General features: G+C 47.1%; 1 protein-coding gene across 8 annotated transcripts in view; it reads right to left on the bottom strand.

Moving 5' to 3' along the window:
* Window positions 1-12,882: 12,882 nt before the first annotated feature.
* Window positions 12,883-19,242, bottom strand: part of vti1a (vesicle transport through interaction with t-SNAREs 1A) — a 105,789-nt gene continuing 99,429 nt past the window's right edge. For 4 of the 8 annotated variants that reach the window (XM_035533517.2, XM_081697092.1, XM_035533518.2 and 1 more), the window contains one exon: window positions 12,883-17,296. In XM_035533517.2, the coding sequence (XP_035389410.1) occupies window positions 17,203-17,296 (94 nt within the window). In that variant the 3' untranslated portion in view covers window positions 12,883-17,202. The remainder of the gene's footprint in view (window positions 17,297-19,242) is intronic. The other 4 variants (XM_027026220.3, XM_027026221.3, XM_081697094.1 and 1 more) reach the window with 2 other exon arrangements.

The raw sequence follows: 19,242 nt of genomic DNA, 5'->3' as shown, positions 1-19,242 counted from the left end.
TTATTCTCTGTGGTCATATGGAGTCACATACATAGAGAACTCTGCCATCACACTAAGTCTGCATTAAACAAAGGATGAACCCGTAACCTCAGGGTTATCTCATGGGCACAGGCTCATCACAATGACTCTCTGTTTCAATTCCATTTACTAAAATATCTTTTCTTCATACATGTCATATAATCCTAATACAATCTAGTCTATGTACACTATAATGTAAAATTCAGGTAAAATCTTTTGGATATTGACTTGAATGTGAGCTGAATTTTCCAATATGTATTTGACAGTCTGAACAGACATGCCAGCCAATATCATTAGATTTTTTAGTTTGCTGTTATGTATTTGAGTGTTTGGAGAGTTGCAGGTTCGGTGGTTGATTGTGTAGCTAGTTTGTGGATGGATGTTTAAGTGAAACTCAGAGTGAGATGGAGAGCTGTCTTTGTCTCTTCTTTTTAACCTGTCATGTTTGTCTGCTTGAATAGGAAACAATGCCACGTCAAAAGCCTTGGACGGGATGCATGTGGAAAAGGCACTGCTGTTCTGACCATGCTTTGTGTTGGTCACTAAAAGAGAACCTTCTTTAATGATAGCCCCACGTTTGGGCGAGGCCCTCCAATGTCGCGGGGCCCACCGCCGATTGTCCCCGGAGAGGCTGAGCAGCTCAGCTGGGGTGCTTCTTCCTGGACCAGACACAAGAACAGCAGGCCTTTTTCTGCAGGGAGAAAGAACAGGAAAATCATTACAGCCACGGCCATGAGAATGTGACAATCCACGCAGAGCAGACAGCAGTGTGGGTTGTGTGAGAATCAGAGAGCAAGTGTGTATGAGAGCGAGGGAGAGGAGAGGAGAAGAGAGGTAGAGGCAGAAGGCGGGAGAAAGAGAGAGAGAGAGCCAGACAGAGAGAGATGGAGAGAGGTAGAGAGAGAGAGAGAGAGAGAGAGAGAGAGAGAGAGAGAGGGGTAGAGAGAGAGAGCCAGAGAGAGAGAGATGGAGAGAGGTAGATAGAGAGAGAGAGAGAGAGAGAGAGAGAGAGAGAGAGAGAGAGAGAGAGAGGGGAGAGGTAGAGAGAGAGAGATGGAGAGAGGTAGAGAGAGAGTGAGGGGGTAGAGAGAGAGATGGAGAGAGGTAGATAGAGAGAGAAAAAGGGAAAAACAGAAGGAGGGAGAGAGAAAGAGAGGAAGAAAGGAATGGAGAGAGACAGAGAGGGTGGGAGAGAGGGAGGAATTTGCTATTTTATTACATTTTGTCCCTCCTCTTTTTGTAAATGAATATTTCTGGTCAGCTTTTCTTAGCACTAATGTTCATTATATGTTTACTGTTTTGTCTCGTATAATCATATCCCAGTCAGCGTTGGGTAAATTAAGGCCTTAAATGTATTTATTTATTAGTTATTTATGATTTAGTGTTTTACAGTGTAAATACATGTATACATATAATTACATAATTTGGTCCTTATTTAAAACAAAATAATGAAAAACAAGGAACATAAAACCTATTTTAAACAAAGCCTTTAAAGGCAATGTTATTCAGATTGAAATTAAACATGTTTTAAGTATATTTAGTTAAGCAGGATGTCCTGGAATAGTCCTTAAAATGAACTATATGAAAGTCAAAGCAAAGTTGCCCCACTGCAGTGTGGTCAGAGGCGTCTCGCAGGCCTCTGCTTAATTAAATCATTGAATGAGGAAAATCAATCTTCTCTTTGAAAATTGGAGCTGCAGGTTTTTGGAGGGGTGGGCGTGATTTGTTGGCATGATAGAAAAAGCACAACAAGAGTCAGTTTCCACCTGAGCTACTATCAAACACGAACATTTCCAAAGACAGGAAGAAGCCCTCCAACACTCTGAGATGTTCAAGACATATTGAAAAGTCTTATACTCTCCAACCTTTGCTCCACCAATAAGAAGGCACCTCTTTCTTTGAAATTAGTGAACTTGTACAGTTATATGTTGAGTGTTTCTTCCACCCAACTGTGTTACACGTAAATTATATTGTGTACATGTTCTTGTTCTTGCACCATGTTCTTGTTCTTGCACTCTCCAAAAAAAAAAAACCCAAAACCCCAAAACAAAACAAAAACACCCAGTAGGAAAAGCAGTTCCAGCCCTGAACTAATGATGGGCAAAGCAGTTGTCCTTTACACTGCAACTAACGTAAGTGCACTTAACACTCATGAAAACTACTTAAGGAATAAACTTCAGGCAGGGAACCTGGGTGGCCTGAGCCCACTTCAAAGGCGTAGTGGACGTAGACGCTTTTGTTCATGTTAATGGCCAGCGTGAAAGCTCAGTCTAGCTGGGTCGTCCTCATACGCTCCTCTCTGCAAAATGAATCTCATGCTCTAGTTTTCTTTATTAACCACCTCCAAAACGCATCATACACACAAGAGATCGGATCACAGTATATTTTATCAATATTAATAGGGAAAGGAAAACTCTGCTTGTAATTAAGCGAGTCCGTTGCCTTTGATTTAGACCATTACTAACGCCTCTGCATCTTTAGATTAAAAACCGACCTCTTTTATTTAATAATATTAAATCCCGACATGTATCTTCTAAAAAGCTTTAATAAGACAAAGATAAGATTTGCATCCCCATACAAGTGTCTTTTTCAATTGATTATGAAGCCGCCATTGATGTGTGAGAAATTGATGTTTTCCTCTGTTCTTAAGGGGCTCTAATAGAAGGGGCGGGATTCGAGGAGGAGACTTTGCCACTTTGATCTTCAATCAGTAAAAATTCCCACTTCTTTGTCAGACTATATTTGGTAAATAACAGTGACAATCCATGTGCTTTAATAGGATGAAATGGAGAGAGACAGAGTGAGAGAGGAGAAGCAAAAGGTGTGTGTGAGTGTGTACATGAGAGACAGCTAGAGACAGAGAGACAGCGAGAGACATAGACTGGTTCATCGATTGGTAATTTAGTAATATTTTCAAGGTGTAAGAACACACAGGTTCACAAGCTATTCGCATCTTCAGAAATGTGTGCGGTCTCTTGCAGCACAGATGCACGCACTCACCCAGGTACTGGACAAGGGCGTTCACAACCTCAGTCACCCTGGACGGACGGGGGCGTTTTCATATTTGGGGGTTGGTTTGTTCCAGATAACTTGGGTGTCGCAGTGTGGCCTCCATACATGCAGGAGTAAAGTCTCGCTGTGTCTCCCTCCCCGTCATCCTGCACCGGAAGCCCACATCCGGAAGCCCGAGCCCTGCTGGGCACGGCGGTGCGCCCTCGCTCTGCGGAGGGTGCGGCAGTGGCCACCGGAGACGGCGCCACGCTGCGTTTGAAAGGTGAGGGGAGAGAGCACGTGGGCAACGGCCCAGGCAGACAAAGCCGGTCCTTGCTGTGGGAAGCTCGCGGGGATTTGACTCACAAATACGGATGAGAGGCGACAAAAACAAAGCACAGAGGAGGGGAAAAGTCCGATGGAACACTGCTTGACAAAATGGCCTCAATCGCCATGACAATAGAGGCAAATTTTGCAGATCAAAAGACGGATAAGATGCAAGCGAATGATATTATAGTAAACAAATAATTACTTAGTGGGCTGGCAACATGCACTAGCCACACATAAAGACATTCCTGATCTGAAAGTTTAAAGGATAAGCAATACAGTTATATAAAAAATTTGTTTTATGGTCTAATGACAAAAAACAGAATGGTGGGAATAAAATATGTCATGCAGCTAAACCAGATGGATACATGCGTAGCGGAGTCAGATACATTGTGAATGTAGAGTGTCCATTAATCACAGCATTCCTGTTCACCAGTTTTCCCTTCAGTTCCCACAGTTATTGTGTCACTGCTGTTCTAAATACTACAGCAGTGAGAACAGTGCGGGGCACAAGGCCAATTCAAGAGGCAAAGCACAGAGATTAAGCCAAACACGATCAATTCAAGACACAGGGAGACAAAGAAAGAAGCCTCCATGGTCGGGGGGGGGGGGGGGGGGGGGGGGCACAGACAAGGTGGGAAAAGTCATAAAGAGGAGGACAAATGGGAAAACTAGCCAGAGGAAGGTGGAGGGAAGAAGGCGGCGAAAGATGGGAGTGAGAGACGGAGAACATGCTGGCCAGGTGGATGGAGAGCAGGAGGAGAGAGGGAGCGAGGGAGAGAGAGGAGGTGCGACGTGAGCTGTGGGGGCTGGCTCCAGGCAGCGAGAGGCCATGTGGGGATTTACTCGCAGATCAACAATAGCACACTCGATAAAGCCCCATGGAGCAGGCGAACGGATCTGCCCCGACACATGTGAGCCCAAATTTACAAATGTTTACATCCTTTAAGGAAAAGGTGAGGAGCCGTCGATCCTGTTCGATATCCGCAGCGAACCCCAGACGCAAGCATGCGGACACGCGTCATTTCTCACCTTCCTTTTCTCCTTACCTGGCAATCTCTCCATCTGTTTATGGCCTATATTCTCTAATATGTAAAAATCTTCAAAATACAGTTTTATATTTATTGGCTATTTTTTTCAAAAATACATGCTACATTATTTAGTTATATACAATATAGAAATAAACATCTGTCTGTTAATCTGTTATTCAAAATTCTGTAAATTATTCTGTACTGTTTTTATTAATTATTATTATTGTTGTTGCTTAAAGATTTTTCAAAGCTTTTTCGTGTACAGTAATTTGTAGTATACAGTTTCATATGCCGTCCCAAACATGACTGAGCTAAAAAAAATGTAAAAGCAGCCAAAAGCAGTTGAAGAGTCTCCGTTCACACTGTCCAGGCTTGCTTTGTCTAGAGTATGAGCAGGAGACAGACAGCTTTCAGAAAGCTCTGGCGAGGGCAGCAGGATCGTGTACCCGTTGCCGGCTCAGTGAAGCCAAAGTCCAGGCTGTAGCCCCCTCTCCACACTAACTCAACCCAAAAGTGGACATGAGAGAGCTTTTTCTCCGCACCCTGCCTGCCAAGCACATCCTTAAAAAGCCTAGCTTCAGCAAAAACAACTACAGGCTCCCCCAACCACCTCGCACCTCAGAAGTGGGCAGGCCATCTCCAGGCCTGGGCACCCAGAAGCAGAGGTGCCCGTTGCGGATGGTGGCTGGATTCTTCTTTAAAAAGACCTCTGGTTAGGAGGGTCAGCCAGCCTGTCATAAGTGGAGACTTATCATATTTCTCTCGCCCAAATAAGCACACTTAACTGTGTCCTCAGGTGAACAGCGGTCCACTGAAGAACCATGTGTCCTATTATCGAAGGGATCGGCTTACTATAAAAAGCCTGCGCTTTGACTCCCAGCTCAAGAAGTTTCCTAACAGAGAGAAACACTAACTGTAGGAAAGCTAGCCAGAGATGGGGCGGGGAAAAAAAAGACACCTGAAGTCATTACGCAGTTTGGAAGCTCAAGCCGACTTTGCGGTTATTACCGGTCCAGGGCAAGCGGTGCCGACACATTGTGAAACCTGTGTCAAAAAGTCTGTTTTCCGGTTGGGACTCATTTGCATGTGTGAATAATACATGCTGCTTATAAGCATATTAAATAGAGGAGATCTGCATGCCATCTGAAGGAAGAGATCAGACCTTCCAAGTTAATTATAAAGATGTCAAATGTCAGGCAGTGAACTGCTGCCCTGAGGTTGCCCCCTTTAGTTTGGTGATTATATGCACAAACTATAGATAAAGTGTCATCATACAGGCTATTAGTGCTGTTGGGGCTGAAGAAAGACTGCTCTCCATCTCTCATTGCTATTCAGAGCTACAGAAACCTGAGAACAGGACACCTAATGGTCTCAGATTCACACATCCTTTAATACACTGAGGATCCTTCATTCAACCATTTGTGCATTTATTCAATCATTCGTTCTCTATCTTCCTCTCAATCTCTCTTCCACAATAATTTAGCGCAACCATGTTAGCTTTCCACCGTCTAAATATGGTGCCAGTCTGTGGCTTTAACAAGCAAGGTGTTAAAGTGGTGTTATTCAAAAAGAGGACGTGTGTGCGGCCGGACCTGCCCGGTCTGGACCATTACTGTACCATTAAGACAAAAAAAATAAATAAAAAATAGCCAGCGAGTCAGCGAGTGGAAAGAAAGAAAGGCAGAACCCGTGAGAGCCGCCAGTCAAAGAGGTGAGCTGTGTGTGTTTCTGTCAACCCTGTCTCTCTGAAGTTCATTTAGACTGAGGTGGGATGCCTCACTAGCTCTTAACAGGTAAAAGGAGCCATATTATCAGCCCTCAGAGGGAGCAGCACAACCTGATGTGTTCTTTCAACTGTACTAAACCGGGTGCAGCTCACAGAACTGTGGCCCGAACCAGTCCGATTGAGAGGGAGGCGGGGGTGCAGGAGAGCTGATGTGAGGAACTGGACGAGTGAGATGGAGGGACCGTCGGTGTGATGGGCTGGCTGCTGAGGGAGGGGAGCTGCCTCTGTCAGGAAGCTGAGCACGGGAGGGGAGTTGCCTCTGTCAGGAGGCTGGGCACGGGAGGGGAGCTGCCTCTGTCAGGAGGCTGAGCACGGGAGGGGAGCTGCCTCTGTCAGGAGGCTGAGCACGGGAGGGGAGTTGCCTCTGTCAGGAAGCTGAGCACGGGAGGGGAGTTGCCTCTGTCAGGAGGCTGAGCACGGGAGGGGAGTTGCCTCTGTCAGGAAGCTGAGCACGGGAGGGGAGCTGCCTCTGTCAGGAGGCTGAGCACGGGAGGGGAGTTGCCTCTGTCAGGAAGCTGAGCACGGGAGGGGAGCTGCCTCTGTCTGCAGCCCAGCACTCACTCAATATTTCATCCCTTCCTGCAGGTCAGAACTGCTTAAGGCCAGGGCAGTCCAGCCCGAGAGCCCGCACACACTCACATCTGTGCCTCACACCACTGCTCCACGTGCACGCGCACACACACACAGCTGCGCGTGTGTGCGTGTACAGTCACGCATACACGCAAACACGTACATACCTAAACGCCACACAGAGCGTCATTATCCCATTCACCCAGTCTTAAACAGCTAAGTGTGAGATTTGAAAAGCGAAGCTATTACATAAACACACACACACACACGCACACACAAACTACCCCAAAAGTGTTGCCAAGTTGTAGTATGAAGGTACTAGTTAATGTATAAGACAAAGTCCTCTCTAACTTTACACCGCACTGAAAGGTTACGGCTAGTTTTGAAATCTCCAGCAATTAGCATGTTTTGAATACAGCAAGGAAATGTCATGATTTCTTCCATCATCTGAGAGCACTTAATGGCCATGTGTTCCTGCTTAACTGTTAAGAACAAGTCATGAATCTTTATATATTCCAGAGCCTCCCAGTGTTTGGAGATGACAGTAACTCATTTCTGATTCCCCATGTCCTCCCATGACCTCATCAAAGATGACACTTTTTGAATCAGACTTAAAAATGTCTTTAGGTTTCCAGAGAGCCACATGACATGGCAGCAATCAGTTATGGCAAAATCTCGTCAAGGCATTACAAACCGACTCCAGCATTCTCTCTCACACACACATGCTTCGTGCCATTCTGTTTCACTTTGAACTCATTTTCCTCAAAGTTAGTGTCATCAGAGAGGAAACTATATGTGCGTTTTTTGGCTTTTTTTTCCCCGATGTTTGCTTTCTTGTGTGCGTGTGCGTGCTCGTATACATGTAAGTGTGGGCTGGCGAACGTGTGCTTCCTCTGTTCCTCTTCTCTAAAAACCGCCTTTGATGCGTGGGGTTATTTATTTATTTGTGCGGCGTGCAGGGCTTCTCAAGTGGATGAGGCTACAGTAGATGTGCTGCGTGTGGCTCCAAGTGCCACTCATCACTAGCGCGCTTCTCTGACAGTGCAACCCCTGACCCCCCTTTCCCACAATCCTTCTGTACAGCTACAGGAGCAGTTTTAAAGAGTTGCAGCAAGGCAGGCGGATTTCATCAGCCTTTGTTTGCACATACCTACACAGAGAGCTTGGAGTATGTTACCTTGATTGCTTTATTAAACAATGGTTGGGGCAATGAAACCATGAAAGGGGATATTGAAATTTCAAGCTCAGGTTTAATGCCTGTATAATAGGTTTGCCACCACACACAGAATACTGTCATTTCTGCACTGAAACAGAAGCATAACCACATAACCCAATCTGTATTATGTAAGGGTGCATGCTCTCCTGTGCATGTGTACAAAGTATAACTGTTGTACAGGTTAAAACAGGCCTGGCTGTCCCAGCCTGTTTGCAAACACACCATTAGGACACACGGGCCCTGAACGCTGCTCTTACTGAGCTAAAATCTTACAATACGCCGCAGCAGTGAGTGATGCGCCAACCAGTGATCTGCTATTCACAGAGAAGCAGCAGCCCAAAGAATGATGATGAGGAGAGACAGACAGACAGACAGACAGAGACAGAGACAGAGAGAGAGAGACAGAGAGAGAGAGAGAGACAGAGACAGAGAGAGAGGTCAGGGAGACTAGAAAAAGCTCTTACTCTGTCCTGAAGGCTTTTGGAGAATTGGTAGAATGACAATGACAGAGAGAGGACTAGACAGACAGACAGACAGACAGACAGACAGACAGACAGACAGACAGACAGACAGACAGACAGACAGACAGACAGACAGACAGATAGATAGATAGATAGATAGATAGATAGATAGATAGATAGATAGATAGATAGATAGATAGATAAAGTTGGGAGATTGAGAGATAGATATAGACAGACAGACAGAGAGAGAGAGAGAGAGAGAGATTGTTTCGAGATAGGTGCACTTTCCTGTTTACTGCCAAGTATTTTAAACTAGAGGACCAGAAATGAGAAACTATAGTTTTAAAATATATAAGTAGTGCTTCTATTAGGAGAGGGGACATACTCAACCACTGCAGCAACATTTGAAGCAACATATGAATAAGTTCTCTTACTAAAGTGCATTTATATCCCTCTATTGTGGTTTTTGCCTCTGTGTTGTGTTCATGTTATCCTAGCAGATTTGTGTTGTTTCTCCATTTGTTTTTAGTGTGTACTGGTAACAGGGCTTATTCTTCCTGCAGACATGCAGCACATACGTAGATTTCAGAATTATCATTACTAGTGTCGTTGCTTTGCCAGTTTGCCTGTGATTGCATGTGGCTGTAGCGCGTGGAAGCAGAGATCAAGCCCATTAAACAGAGGAGTGAGAAAGAGCAGGGAAGAATGAACCACGCGGCCACAGTTCCACGCTTCACTATACTTTACATTGAGTCCTGTTCTCACAAATGATTTTCCTTTTGCTCAACACGAAACCCAAAGTGAACGAGAGGATTGTGTAAGCAGCACACATACGGTAACGGCACTGGGGACTCAGACCTTCTAGGAATGTTGTTGTACACATTTTTGAACAATTAAAAAAAAAAAAAAAAAAAAAAAAAAGACTAAAGAGGAAGAACAGAGAGGTGAACTATATGGTGCCATATACGAGAGACACGGTGGCCCTGTGGGCTTACTTGGTTTATCCTAACCATTAAGGCTTTCATGGTGCCACATGTAAAGTATATTTTATTTTGCCCTTTTTTAATTGACAAGACACTGAGAATGGGGAACATTTAACCCTCATATAATTACCACTAATACATATGTACGCACACACATACAACAAATGAACAATGCATGTAAATGAATTCTGTTGCTTTGACTTAGCATAGCCCAGGACAAGTCTACTGACCCAGGTGGGACGCAGGCAGAGAGGGGAAGCTAGAGCCCAGGGGAACTGCTCAGCTACTCCTCTAACCTGCTCCTTCACTTCCTCTTCAATTTAGCGCTCTTCCGTGTGCCTGTGGAAAGTGGGAATCCGTAGCAATTGGGGTTGGGAGGAAGCCTTCACATGTGCCGAACACCCCCACCTCCTCAGAGCGGTCGTTCAGGCCGTCGTTTCCTGTCCCGCCTACACCAGAGAGGTGTGGCTACAGGGCTTCTCCATTCCACCGGGCCCCACCCCCCAGAAAACAAATCTCCTGTGGAAATAAGAGGCAGTAAATCGTTCATGACTTTGCATACACTATCATAGCTGTCATCCTAGTGTGTAGAAATCTATCAGGCCCAACTGATGCATGACTAAGAAAATCTGACACGATGAGACCGCAGAAAAACAATAAAACAGTCAAAATGTAAGCGGATAATTGAATAAATAAATATAAAATAAATGTATAATGTGAAAGTGTGGTAATGAGATTTAGAATCTGCATTAGTTTTATAAGAGCTTGCTTTGCACTTCTCTGGCGCTTGGTAGTGGTGCCAGTTCAGCGCATGCTGGTTTAGACAGTTAGAAGCGGCGATTAAGCGTAAAGTTGGCATAACACACTCCCTTGCACATAAACAGACAGACACACACGCACGCGTACGCATACAAGAATAAAATGATGATTAGTCACTTTTCTGAGACAGTCTGTCCCAGACTAAGGCTTAGGAGAGAGTGGTTGTTTTCTCTTTCATGATATGGAACACATTGTGGAACTCACGACGTTCATGTCGTAGTCTTAAATGAAGACTCAGGTGTTTATTCTGTACACACACCCAACCTACAAAAAACGCATACAGCAGTCCTGGAATTAACCGTTGATATTATATTAAATTGTGTTTGTGTACGCCTTTTAGTCACACAGAATCATAATGCAACTTATTCACTGAATATAAAAAACTAAAACTGGTATATAATGGAATACAGAAATTGTTTTCCTTTGTCTTTAGACTTAATTAGGCTGCTTTAAGTTATTTTATTCCTCGTGTTTAAAAGGGGGTTTGTCCCTTTTAGCTGAGGCTCGTGTTCAGAAGATCAGTGTTGGAGGAAGGTTCAATGGCACTATCATTACCAAAACAATTAGTACTTTGGCCCATTAGGGGTGCCATCATCCTTCCTCCTGTTACTTATTTTCCGTCTTCCTCCAGGAGAAACTCCAGCGTCTCACAGCAGCGTCCCTGCCTTCTCCTGCCTGCTTGTTCTGCGGAGATGTTCCACGGGACAGGTGCTCTCCAAGTTGCATCCCAGCTCCTCCTTCACTCCTCCTGTTTCATCTCTCCTTGCCTGCCCTCCTCATTAGAATTTCTGCCATGGCCTTTGGGACTGACTGATTTCAACATATTTTATTTAAGTGCTTTTGTAGAAGCTAATATTCAGCAGCTGTGATCTATAGCAGAATTACAATTTTCAGGGTCAAGGAGGGTTTCTGATATGGACAGAAATGGGAACAACCGCTGTTAGGGAAAAGGAGGGGGGGTGGAGGTGTGGGGGGTTGGAGGGGTGCGGGGTAAAAGAGTAGGTACTGAAAAGGGGGAAAAAGGGAAAGAACCCTCATGAGCTGTCTTTAAAAATAAATGAGAAAATCGGTAATCCCAGAGTCACTGCATGGGAAAAAGAAAATCAATACCCCCTCTCAATTCACCTGGGCCTTCAGGAATCCTTGAGATGAACAAAAGTTGTGAATTTTCTTGCCAATACCGTACATCTCTCTCAGAGCAGCACACCACTACCATCTTTAAAATATAAACTTACTGCCAAGAGCTGTGGACGCTCTAGATGAGCAAGATAGTTTGAACGTGTGTGGAGGGATGATGCCTTTTACAGTAAAACAGCACAACTAAAGGGCCAGTTAAGGCCAGACTGGTTTGATTACTGTAAAATGAGCTCCGGGGCCCCCTGCGTCACCTCATAGCGGTCTGGCTAAGATGTCCCTTCAGAGGCAGGCACGCCTGAGTGGAAGAGGAGTAGAACATCATACAGATTTTGTAACCTTTGAACCATCCATTCAATTGACCCTGTATGCCAACCTGCAGGGACCCCTCGCATGAATCCACCTCAATTTCCTGCCCTGGGAGAAAGAACGCCAGACCAGTGCTGCCATTGGACGCACGCTCATGAATATTTAATCTACTCCCTCCATCTAAGGAGGAGGTATCGCAGAGGGTGCATGGAAGATAGAGATGGGGGAGTCGAGAGGGGGCCTACCGATGTGCCCTTTACCAGGCATCGCGCGAGACAATAAAAGAACCCCCCCCCCCCTCCACACACACACACACACACACACACACACACACACACACACACACACACACACAGAGCCTGTTTATGGAGGGCCATGCATAAGCCACACACACAATCTACATCCCTCCGGCCCATCTCCACGTGGACGTGCTAAGCGAAGCCCCCCCAGTTCATTAGTGCTCTCTTCAGTAGCCTGTCATTGCGGATGCGCTCCATCAAAGCTGACTGACTCCCACTTTCCAGAGAGATGTCGCGGGTTATCACCGCACGCTCAGATCTCCTGCTACCGGGAACATGAATGGCAGGCCGCCTTTTGAAGACAACAATTTTTCACTGATGCCTCCCAGTTGGAAATTTAGAATCTTGTCTGGTAATACACCATATACAAAGTAAATTATGCCATATATCTCAACAGTCAGGCCAAGGTATTCATCGCCCGAGCTGATCAGTTTACCTTCCGTTTCATTTTTCCAGTTATCAATCCCTCTTTCGGCCTCGCTTGCTGCTGGCCAAAGAGACAAGCTCCAGGTTATTCACTAATCCCACTGTGTGAGCGCCGATGCGCTGTTCCCCAGTGTGGAGCTGCGAGAGGGGGGCAGTAGTGTTTCCATGGTGAAGGGCAGGTCAGTGCATCACAGAGGTGTAGAATGGCAGGAGAGTAGAGCTGGTTTAAAGGGTGGGATCTGTGTAACTAACACACACACACACACACGGCACAGTGGGGTACGGGAAACAAAGGGCGTCAGTGAAAAGTGCGCGGCTGGCGTTTGCCTGTGGTTGTAGCTGCAGGTTCAAACACATAAACGGCACGCAGCGTTTCTGCTGCTTTCTCCCGAGTGCTTTGGAACCGCCGACCTGCAACACGAGTTCAAAAGGCCCAGCGCGGAGACGCGCACCTGACATGACACACCGCAGCTAAACGCAGGACTAATAAGAGGCGAGAACACATTGTGGTGTTGAGATGCAATACTGATTTAATGACTGCATTACAACTAGACAAGCACTCAGCACATCTACAGAGATCACAATCCATAAAAGTCACTGACAATCGAAAGCAAAGAAAGGATCAGAACAGTAGTCACGCTAATACAAGAGATGGACCTGATGGATCGGTGGGAAGCCTGTGGCCAGGTGCCAAAGTGCATGTGTGTGTGTACGCACACACATGCGCACCCACACATGCTATATTACACTGGGCACATGATCACAGCAAACACAATGTCAGATCCATGACTCTAACTGATGGGCAGTTACTACACAGCAGACACACTAGGAGTAAACATTATTGATGGGTGTCATTTCAAGTCAAGCCCATTTGGAATTCAAAAGACAATGAAGATATTGTTATGTGCATTTGTACGCTTGCATTTATGCATAACAGTTTGGATAGGGAATAGAAAAAGAAAATTACAAAAAAAGCCTTTCTACCTGGGCTCACTGTGCTCGACAAAGATATAGGTCCACTGCTGCTCAATGCCCCCCCCCCCCCCCAACACGTGTCACGTGTGGGGTCTGGCTAAGCTGTAGCAGTGCAAGTGAGCGTGGAGACAGGAGCACTTCACATGTGGGGAGAGGGGAAGGAGGGTACCATTATCCTCCCACTGCCGAAATACAAGATAAACAAGTGTTTATCTGTTTATTTACATCTTCCCAAGACTGGTGCCAGCACACCACAGCTACGCACACACTCACACACACACTAATGAAACACTGCAGCATTACGTTACAGATCACAGGTCAGAGGATGCTTTAAAAGACAACTTTTTTTCCGCATGTCACATGTGGCACAGCTCAAAGGCATTAAGCACTGTAATCTCATCCGTGAACACCTTTGTACCTGCTCACACCATGGTCACATTCCTGCGCTGCCAATGAAAGCAGAAGCAGCATTGAGAACAACCGCTATCCTGGACGGCCATGGACACACGGAGTGGGGGTCTGTCTGAGTCTCAGCCCACACTAGGTGGGCAGGGCCAGTCTTAATCAGCGTACGTCTCTCGGCGGGCCGAGGGGGTCGCTAGCTGAAGTCTATGCCGGCCCCCGTCAAACTCAATGAAATATTAAAGTCTGCCTGTATCTGCTATTGTTGCCCCTTGGAATAAGATATAACCTATTTGTGACATGTTTTCATCGCTCTTCCATAGAAGACACTACATGCAACCAAATGAGGCACAGAGAGGAGGCTAATGAATAATCTATTTCATATTCTAAAGGCCTTGCTGCATAAAAGGAGAGAGGGAAGGGGGGGGAGTAAAAAGGGATAAAAAAAGAGGAGAAGAAAAAGGTGTATATTGGGGGGAAATGCAGCAGATGATACTGCCAGTCTGCCAAAGGATCACATGAGATGGCTAATGTTTAAATAACAAAAAAGGGGGATATAAACAAATCATTAGCCCCCCCAACAGTTGTTTAATGCAATTTCTTAATGAACATAATAGCCAAAACTAATAATAAAAGAAAATAAAAACATCTAAACGGGTCCCAACTTGTCGCCAGTGCTCAATTATTTCCTTGTCAAGTTGTTATGATTTAATGAGCCCCTGTGGGACTGACGGCTGTCAGTCAGCCCTGACTTTTTGACACCATTACAACTTCAAATAGAGCTGCAGCCACGCTGCCTTCCACCAGCCACACACTACTGAGATCTGACAGGCCGGGAGAGAGAGAGCGAGGGAGAGTGTGAGTGAAGGAGGGTGGGAGAGAGAGAGAGAGAGAGGGAGAGAGAGAGAGGGAGGGAGAGTGAGGGAGGGAGAGAGAGAGAGAGAGTGGGAGAGGGAGAGTGAGGGAGGGGGAGAGAGAGAGTGAGGGAGGGGGAGAGAGAGAGAGGGAGAGAGAGGGAGGGAGAGAGAGAGGGAGAGACAGAGAGGGAGGGAAAGAGAGAGCGCATGAGAGAAAGGAAGAATGCGCAAGCAAGAGTAAAAGTCAGTGAGAAGGAGAGTATGAAAGAGAAACAAGAGGAGAGAGAGAGAGAGAGAGAGAGAGAGAGAGAGAGAGAGAGAACACAAAGACACACACACACGCACACACACACGCAGCAAGCACATTCACAACAGCAGCCGCACTTGCACACAGGTATGGGAAGTAAACATGTGCAAACTACAGGAGAAAACAGGACAAACAAATCTCATCGCAATCATGACAGGCAGACGTGCCGGCCAGTTCCAGGCCGCTTGATGGGAAACTCAATCAGCGAGGTCATTATCTGATGAGGTTTGTCAAACTGGCGGGATTCCGGCCCTCCTCACCCTCCTCCTCCTTGCTCCCTTTTCTCTTCATTTATTCCTCAACTTAATGATAACTCTCCACGGGTTGGCCCCACATGGGACGGACAGAGACGCACTATTTTGTTGGCCATTAATTTGGTGCTTTGAAGCCGGAGCTGTGAAGCGGAGGCAGAGAAAGCCCCCCACCATGCTGCTTCCAAAATAAGACAATCCACCCGGCCTGAAACAGAATAGCAAATGCCCTCTGCCTGCCTGTCTGTCCATCAGGCCCTCCGCCAGAGGAGGAGAGCGCATGCATGTGTGTGGGTAAGGGCACACACTCACGCACGAGAGAGAGAGAGAGAGAGAGAGAGAGAGAGAGAGAGAGAGAGAGAGAGAGAGAGAGAGAGAGAGAGAGAGAGAGAGAGAGAGAGAGAGAGAGAGAGAGAGAGAGAGAGAGAGAGAGAGAGAGAGAGAGAGAGAGAGAGAATATATGTCATATATAGCAGGAATAATGAACACAGAATGAATAGGTGAGCACTGTGTGTATGTGGGTGTTAAATGTTCACATGTGAACAGTATATGTGACCCACATAAACCTGAAGCACCTCTGATCTCTGTGCCTGCACCACATACTGACCATACAGAAGACAGTATAAAACATGTCCACACACACACACACACACACACACACACACACACACACACACACACGCACAGAGGGGAAAAAATCAAATAGAACAATTTGCTATAATCTGCGTTAACATACCACACAGTGGATAACACCACTTACCAAAATGCCAGCACATTTGCAAGTGACAGTCTAAACATTATTGATCATTATTCAGTATTGATTCATTATTACTTGAGTTGGCCCTAAAAGTATTTAAACAAACAAACAAACAAACAAAAGACAAGCCTGCCAGTGATGCATCATTACAAAGAACCAAAAATCATTTCAAACCAAAATCAATTTTATATTCACTGAAAGAGAAAAAATATCAATACAATAATCAACTACATGAAATAAATACAGATAATGACTCTCATTAGTACTTAGTGAGTGTGCTAAAACAGTTGTGCCATACATTATGAGTAAAGCTATGATAGGCCATAGGTTTAAAAGTGGCCCTGCTGGGCGGCCTGAACACACACGAGGCCTTTATTGACCTTAGAGGAACAGCATGAGCAGCTACTAATCCTGGATGAAGCGCTCCTGAGAGAGGCGTCCATGTGCACTGCTAAAGGAGCTGACCTTTGGGCTGGGTGTACTGTGTGATTCTGCACCGTGTGCTAAGTGCAACTGCACTGGGGGCCTGGCCATGACCTCCCTGCACACGTCATACACACACACGCACACGTGCGCATGCACACATATGCGCATGCGCACACGCACATGCAGACACAGACACATGCGCAATCAAACACACACACACACACACACACACACACACACACACACACACACACATACATACATACATACACAAACAAACACACAAAGGGGACTCCGCAGTCTATGACGTGCACAGGACATGCAAGCATGCACATACACACACCCCCATCTAAACACACACACACACACACACACACACACACACACACACACACACACACACACACACACACAGATTAACATGTGCCATGATGTACTATTGATAAAAAAGGAACCTAACAGCAGGAGGTAATAATGAAACCCTTTCTTTCTCCCTCCCTGTTCGTGTTGTAATTCCTGCGTCTTATTTCCGTGTGTCCATTCATGCGGGCGGCTCAGATGGAGATCCCATGCAGAAGGATCGGTAAAGTCCTAGCTGAAGGGAGCGGACGGGAGCAGGGAGCAGACCCGGTCGCGCTCAGATCCGCAGGACACAGCAGAGACGGGATCACCTGTCACTGCTACCAGGAATGATTCATGTGAACAATTTGTCCTAATTACTCCAGGCCGCTTTTGTCGCTATTAATCACTCACACACACACACGCACGCACGCGCACACACATGCACACATACACACACACGCGCACACACATGCACACACACACGCACGCACACACAGCAGCCAGCCAGGAGGAGATCAGCGACTTCGCAGATTGAAATAGATGGCCAGGATGATGGTGAGGAAGAGGATGAAGCCCAGGATGAAGACCAGGATGCGGTTCTGAATGACCCTGTATACCAACAGAGAGACACAGAGAGAAAGCAGTAATGAGACCTACGATTTAATTAGACATCCTCCTGTGACCAACACTATTCATTTTACTATTATAGTAGATCACCTGCTTTGCATATATTGAGTTTGTAGCCATTTATCTTGGTCATATTGGAATAGATTTATTTTAAACAAATATCTTTGTACTGAAATACACCCGAATGCTCTTAATAATAATTCCTGCTGAAATCAAAAGACAGTTTGGAAACCTGGGTATAATCCCGACCTTAACCTTGAACTGGTTCCAGCCCAAAGCCTAACCCTGAACTTTAGAAACATCTGGTTAAGTATAACCTACACATTCAAATGTTTTTAGTGGAGAAAAAACATTACTAACATTACTATATATACCCCCCCCCCCAACACACACACACACACAAACAAACACAAACACACACAAAACTTTCTCTCCTGACATTCCCACCAAAGAGTTTATTCTAGAATAAGATTTCCAGTTTGCTAGGTCAACTTTAAAGTCACAGACAGGACTGGAAGCAGAGGCCCAGCGGGCAGAGCTCTGGGTGTGGGAGTGGGTGTGCTGTGGGTGGGAGAGAGGGGAAGATGGGAGGGCGAGACCCCTGGCTGGGGTCTCTGCCCACAGCTCCTGCCCCCATCACTCCTGACAAATGACAGAATTATCCTCTGTGCTGACATGCGCAGGGAACACGGCCAGCGTCCACCGCCCCTAACAGGAGATGAATAGTCCCCGCCCTCGCCATTCATCACCGCGGCAACCAAGCATCGGACCCGCCCGACAGCGAGCGCTTGCCCCCGACACCACTGCACTGCTGCAACCGCGCCCAGAGACAGCACCCACAATGCTTTGCTCCAGAGGCTACGAACAAGCCCCAGCGAGTTCAGACACGCGGACGGCGCAGCTCGGCCCGGGTCTGTAGACGCCGTCCTCGTCCCGCAGACCAAACCCGTTTCTCTGGGAACACTCGGTATGCATGTAAAGGATCTCAGCACAGCTCTAAGTTGAGCCTAATATCTAGACATCTTGATCCCCTGCCACAGAGGGAGAGGACCGTGTGTGGGCTGCGACCGCAGGTGTGGGCATGAGAGGCCTGAGACGCAGGAGAGCACAGGGAGGACGGGGTGGTAGGCGGGTGCCGGGACAGCGTGGAGCAGGGCAGGGTGGAGCCCCAACGCCCACGTCTCTCAAACCGACAGTCGTTATTTGCGCTGATTATTTATACAAACACACAGGTGCGCAGGCAGGCCTGCAGAGACGCGCGGCCCCACGGCTGGTGCTGCGGTGGGGATGGGAGCTGTGGACGCTGCCGAAGTTGTTTTTACCGCGGGGCTCCTCTGGCTGGGCCCCGAATGGAGGGATGAGAGGCCCCTCGGCCAAGAGGCAGGGGAGGGCGGGGAGAGACGTGCACGGCCCGGCCCAGCCACGCTCCCCTCGGGCGATCCCGGCCTTCACGACACCTCCCCCAGCAGATACCGCACGGTGGACTGGGGGAGCAGAGGGGTTCTCTGGTTCCGTAGCCGGGCACGGCCGCACCGGGCGCGGGGGGTGGGGGTTGGTGGGGGTGTGCTCTCCACCTGCGAACAGCGGCGAGCTGCTAAACGCAGGAGTGGGGAGAGAAGGTGCAGGCCGCGAGGGAGGCCAGCAAGAACGGACCCGTCAGAGCGACGCGCATCCATCCTTCCCGCCTGACACATGACACAGGCAGGGCTTGGGAGAGCCGACCTCGCAGTCACAGCTCACAGCGCAGGGCGCCTCCACACACACACCCACACCCACTCACCCACACACACCCTTCCCGTACACCCACATCCGCTCACACTCACCCACACACACAGGCACGCAAGGACGCTTGCTCCGAGAATGAGGTACACTGCTACACGGAGCCGGGCACAGTGAACCGCAACGGCAGACAAGTGTGTCAGTTCCAG

This window comes from Electrophorus electricus, chromosome 15, assembly GCF_041902795.1.
Source record: "Electrophorus electricus isolate QZ-2024a chromosome 15, ASM4190279v1, whole genome shotgun sequence".
Taxonomy (NCBI): Eukaryota; Metazoa; Chordata; class Actinopteri; order Gymnotiformes; family Gymnotidae; genus Electrophorus; species Electrophorus electricus.
This window is presented reverse-complemented; position numbering and strand designations above follow the sequence as displayed.